Raw genomic sequence first — 6,119 nt, 5'->3', positions numbered from 1 at the left:
TCTGAAGAAGGGTCTAGGCCTGAAACGTCATCTTTCCTGCTCCTCTGATGCTGCTTGGCCTGCTGTGTTCATCCAGCTCTACACCTTGTTATCTCTGATAGTACAGCCAACTGAAATGGTCAAGTAATAACAAAGTTGAACTGGATGTCATTGCACATGTGGAAATTGACCACATGTCTGTGAATTATGTTCCATGGGAAAGTATGATTAGGCCATGGATGGAGCCCTCATGGCTGGAGATACCAGTTGTGTGAGTCACAGTGATATATGGTAACAACATCATTGGTAACACACAAATTTGATTCACCAATGCTAAAGGTGGCCTACTCACCTAAACTCAGGGAAATAACATTGTTATCTCAACTGAGGATGGAGACAATATACAACATGTGCGCCTAACATAAACATATGGCGGGATGGTGGTGCAATAGTTAGCACTGCCTCATAGTAGCAGGGACCCAGGTTCGATTGTAGCCTCAGGTGACTGTGTGTGGAGTTTGTACATTCTCCCTATGTCTGTGATTTCCTCTGGGTGCTCCAATTTCCTCCCACAGTCCAAAGGTGGGTTGGCCATGCTAAATTGCCCACAGTGTCCAGGGATGTGTGGGTTAGCTATGGGAAATGCAGGGTTACAGAGATAAGGTGGAGGGGTGGGATGAATCAGTGTGGACTCAATGGGCCAAATGGCCTGTTTCCACATGGTAGGGATTTTATGAATCTACGTTACTGAAATAGCTTAATATTCCCAACGTCTTCACAATCGATGCACAGTACGTGCAATTACTATTAGCCATCACTGTGGAATTTAAAGAGAACATCCGTCTTGTCTGACATGATATTAGTTTACTTGACCATAATTACTAATACAGTAACAATTGTGCTTATTATTTGGTGGTCATGGAGGCAATTATGCTCAGGAATGATCGGTTGGTTTTAAATTGCTACTATGATGAGTTGCTTTAAGAGGGAAGGGTAATCTCCAGCTGGAATTGATCTCAGCAGGTCTACAAATGTTTTGGTAAAACAATGAATATGTAAAAAGTATAGCTGGAGAAATAATTAGTCTTAACTATTACATCAGTCTTAACTAAATATCATTAAATCACATTAATCACATTAGTATCTTTCCAGACTATACGGAAATAGGCTTCTTGTTCTATAAGTTCTGTCCAGCACTTAGGTGTTCCAGTAAATCACATTACTCACATGATATTTGAATCACATCAGACATCTTAAAAAAGGGGAATATGTTAAAAATTGGAAACACTGTACTGTGACCAATTCAATCATTAAAGTGATTTTACTTTAGAAGAGCTGGTCTTAACTTATTATGGTATTTCACTCACCCTGTCTCCAACCGTACTCCCAGGAAGATAGAATAGGATATTGGAATTTTTCCTCTGGATGTTTTGCCTTCCTCTTTTCCAGGTACAGATACCTGCCCTTCTGCTCTTTCGAAAAGCCATCATATAGTAAAGCTCGAACCTGGGGAGTTACAGGCCGCATCTCCTGAAACTCTTCAGGTTTTGAAGGTGTTTCCTGAACTACCTTTTTTCTTTCTTCCTGTTGTTTTGGAACTTGAATTGCTGGAAGGCTATAATACCCGGTAGGAAGCTTGGGAACTTCACTCTTCTTGTTGGGAATGGCAGGTGGAACCCTTGAATATTTGGCCCCATATTTGTCTTTCCAGGCTATCCGGGTGTAGGCTTCTTTCTCGATAAGTTCTGTCCAACACTTCTGCGTGCGAGTGTCAAACAAATGTTTCATCTCTCTTCGCTAACTTGATGAGGAAACAATTTTAAGCCGTACAAAAGGAGCTTTGCTTTTGCTTGGTATTGTGTACTACGACTGGCACTAGAAAGTTACAGTCAAGGCTTCAGTCTGTCACCATGGTTGCAATCATCATGTTCAAGAGCTTACAAAGCAAACAATTCACTTCTAAATCCTTGGGGGCCTCTACTGGCTGGAGTGTTTTTCTGTGTGAGTAACCGAAGTCATTGCCAGTAGAAAGTTTTGAACAAACCAAACTTTAATTTGTGGTGATACAAAGAATTGCTTGCTCTGTAATCTAAAGTTTGCCACCAGTAAAGTGGCCCTGAATCTGCTGCTGTATGTACCTTTACAATGATCATTTACTTTTAATCAGCAGATTTGCAGTGGCATCATTACTTAATTAGCAAATTATGAAGGTTCTTTATTTATAATCTATTTAAAGATTGAAAACCATTTGCAAATGTCTTTTGAATATCAAACTCTGACACCCTCTTGTCATTTAAGAGACAAAGAAAGTTTTATATGGATTCGATGAATATGAGTTTCACCATCATCCTTTGAAGAGAAAAATGAGGCACTGTTTCTCCAGCTCGTTGGAGCTCTGCTGGGACACTGCAACAGGCCTAAGATGAAAATATTCAAATGGAGACAAGATGGTGCATTGAAATGGCAAGCGACTGGAAGATTGAATTATTCTCGCAGACAGAACAGAGGTGTTCTGCAAAATGGTCACCCAGTCTGCATTTAATCTGCCCCCACTGTCCATATTGTGACCATACTGTGAGTAGTGAATACAGTAGACTACATTGAAAGAAGTACAAGTAAATTGCTACTTCACCTGGAGGGTGTGTTTGAGGGCTTGGACAGTGAGGAGGGAGGAGTCAAAGGAGCAAATCTTACATCTTTTGCAATTACATGGGAAGGTGCCAATTGGAAGACTGAAAGGTGTTTGGTGTGACGGAGAACCATACCAGGGTCTTTTCGAGGGAACAGTCCCAGTGGAATGATGACTGTGGAACAGAGGGGAAGATGTGACTGTTGGTGGTATCCTACTGAAGGTGGTGGAAATGGCCAAAGATGATACCTTGAATACAAAGGCTGATTGGGTGGAAAAAGAGGACAAGAGAAGACTTCTCACTGTTTTGGGAGGGAAGGGAATGAGTGAGGGGAGAAGCAATGGGAAAACTGTCTCATGCAGCTGCCAACCATGATGTGGGGGAATCCTCGGTTAGAGGTTCCACCCCTGTGGAAGATAGCATCATTGGAGCAGATACAACAAGGATGAGAATCTAGGAGAATGGAATGGAGTTCTTACAGGAAACAGGGTGTGAAGAAGTATAGTGAAGGAAACTGTGGGGGTCGATGGGTTTGTAGTGGATATTTGTGAACAGTTTATCCCCAGAAATGGAAATGGGGAACTCAAAGCAGGGAAGGTAAGCATCAAAGATGGAGCAGGTGAAGAGGAAAGAAGGAAGAAATATGGAAACAAAATTGAAGAAATCTCCAATTCCAGACAAGGCCAGAAAGCAGCACCACTGAAAGTGTTGTGGGAAGGGGGCCCAAGTAAGACTGGAACAAGGAACGTGCAACATACCCCAGAAAGTGTCAGGCATAACAGGCACTCATGTGGGTACCCATAGCCACCTTTTGACTCAGAGAAAATTAGATGACTTAAAGGGGAAATTGTTAAAAGTGAGAACGAGCACCACCAGCCAGAGAAAGGTGATGGTGGATGGGGATTGTTCAGGCCTCTTTTCAACGAAGAAGTGGGAAGCCCTCAGACCATCCCAATAGGGGATGGAGGTGTACAGCAATTGCATATCCATGGTGATAAGGAGGCAGCTGGCGCCAGGAAAATGGAAATTGTGGAACAAACATGAAGTGTTAGAATTAAAAAAGAAGAGAGAAGATAGGGAGAAATATTTTAAATGGAGCAAGAACCGTCTGAAACGACGGATCTTGCTTGTAAATTTTGAAAGTGTAGAAGCATGATGTGGAGAGTTGGGGTCTTTGAGATGCTAAAACTGTGGGGGTGAAGATCTCTAAAGAAGGTGAGGTCAGTGACAGTCCTGGAAACAACAGCTTGATGTTTGGTGGAGGGATCATAGTCCAAGGGAGCTAAAAAGAAAAACTGAATGAAGAGTCACACAATGTTTTCACAGATGCTGCCACACCTGCTGAGCTTCTCTAGCAATTTCTACTTTTGTTGGAGATAAAAATAGTTTTGTGATATGGGTGGCATGGTGGCTCAGTGGTTAGCACTGCTGCCTCACAACACCAGGGACCCGGGTTCGATTCCACCCTTGGGTGACTGTCTGTGTGGGTTTCCTCCGGGTGCTCTGGTTTCCTCCCATAGTCCAAAGATGTGCAGGCCAAATGGATTGGCTATGCTAAATTGCCCATAGTGTTCAGGAATGTGTAGATTAGGTAGGTTATAGGAGGATGGGATGGGTCTGGGTGGGATGCTCCAAGAGTTGGTGTGGACTTGTTGGGCCAAAGGGTGTGTTTCCACACTGTAGGTATTCTATAAAAAAAAACTGTTTGTGAGTTGGTGTTTAACCTCTGCCAGGTACCAATCAGTACACCAGCTAACAACACAAGAAGTGGTGAGTTCTTTTCTATTTTAACTTGGTTAGCCTTCTGGAGAGGGATATTGAAAAGTTACTCGAGACCGGACAGAGACCAAATGGATGTTCAGATTTGAGAAGGCCCTTCACCCCTAAATTGTATTCAGATCCAATTAAAAGGATGGCATCACAGGGAAAGAGATACGTGATTTCTTGGTGATTATTTTGCTCATTTACCTGATCTTTAAAACCCCAGGAAATTTATTAGTAAGGTTTTTGCGTGGTAAGAAATCTTATAGTGAGTAGTAGGGTTTATTAATTATAAATTAATAATGACCCAATGACGTTGCCAGGACATGTGATATGTTGTAACTATAAGTTATAGATGCTGGATACTAGCGTGATCCAGGTCAATCATGCCTTTAGCTCAAAGTTTATGAGTTGGAGGCCATGTTGCAGACATTGCAATGCGTTATGGAGTGGGTAATGTTACTTTACTCCAGAGAGTGGTCACACCCCTTAGGACGGGGTCCTGTGATCAGGTTAGTGGTCAGGGACAGATGGTTTGACTGAGAGTAAGGCAAGTATGAGACCCAGGACATGATGGAGGCATGTCAGCTTTTGCAATTGTCTAACAGGTTTGAGGTTCTTTCAGTTTGTCTGGACGAGAGTGTGGGCTGAAATGTGGGTGACCTAACTAACCATGGCACTGGGCTGCAGAGAGCCATCAAAGTTGGGGAGGTGGTGGCTGGAATCAAGAAGCAATATAATGGTAACAGGAGACTGTACAGTGATTCGGATTGACACTGCCCCTGCAGCAAAGAGCAAGAGTTCAGAAGGCTGTGCTAAAATTCCGGATATTTGATGAGGCCAGAGAGGAATTTGAAGTGGGAGGAAAAGGATGTAGTCACTGTGGTCCATATAGGTACCAACGAGATAGGATACAAAAAGATATTGTATACGATTAGTATAAGGGGCTAGTCACCAAATTAAAAAGCAGCAAAGGTAATAATCTCTAAATTATTACATATTATCATAGAGCAGATCAGATTAGAGAAATTAATGCATGACTCAAAGGCTGGTGAGGGAGAAGTGGGATCCAGTTTGTGGGGAATTGACATTAGCACTGGGGAAAGTGGTATCTATACCATTGGTGTGGTCTATCCTTACTGTGCTAGCACTAGGGTTCTGAAGAATTCCATAATTAGGGAATTGGAGAAGCTTTTTAAATTAAACATAGGAGGTAAAGGATCAAATCTGGGAAGATGTGGTAAATCAAAGAATAGAGACAAATCAAGAAAGAAAAGCATTGACCCAGATAGTAGTTGGAACAGCACAAAATGGAAATGTATGTCAGGACACTACAGACTCCCCAGTGCAGCAGACTCCATGGGAATTCCCCAGGAAATTGAAGATTCTGATGGGTAGTTCATCTGATTCTGGAGCCCTCTGAAGAAATCTCCTTGCATCGGAGAATTCTGTTTCCTTTAATAGTTAGCACGTCCTGAGTAACTGTTAAACGTACAACACACTTAACAACCACAAACCCCCAACACAACTCAACATAATCCCTTCCCCGACACCAGCATCCCCGCTACAAGCCTTGAGACTTGGGGGGAACTTGTAAGTGATGGTGTTTCCTTGCATCTGCTACATTTGACCTTCTGCAGGGAAGAAGTCGTAGGTTTGGAAGGTATTTTTGCATGAGACTTGCTGAGTTGCTGCACTGCATCTTTTAAATGATACATACTGCTGCTGTGCAATTGACAGACTGCAAAT

At 42.5% G+C, this 6,119-nt stretch overlaps 1 protein-coding gene across 1 annotated transcript in view; it reads right to left on the bottom strand.

Annotated features, from left to right (window-relative positions):
* LOC109929421 (protein ATP6V1FNB) overlaps positions 1 to 1,874 on the bottom strand; it is a 5,536-nt gene extending 3,662 nt beyond the window's left edge. Inside the window, exon 1 of the mRNA XM_020529095.2 lies at positions 1,347 to 1,874. Coding sequence (XP_020384684.1) covers positions 1,347 to 1,767 — 421 coding nt within the window. The 5' untranslated portion in view covers positions 1,768 to 1,874. The remainder of the gene's footprint in view (positions 1 to 1,346) is intronic.
* Between the last annotated feature and the right edge of the window lie 4,245 nt (positions 1,875 to 6,119).

This window comes from Rhincodon typus, chromosome 16 (assembly GCF_021869965.1).
Source record: "Rhincodon typus isolate 14 chromosome 16, sRhiTyp1.1, whole genome shotgun sequence".
NCBI classification, from domain to species: Eukaryota; Metazoa; Chordata; class Chondrichthyes; order Orectolobiformes; family Rhincodontidae; genus Rhincodon; species Rhincodon typus.
The sequence above is the reverse complement of the archived record's forward strand: the minus strand, read 5'-3'. Positions and strand labels throughout refer to the sequence as shown.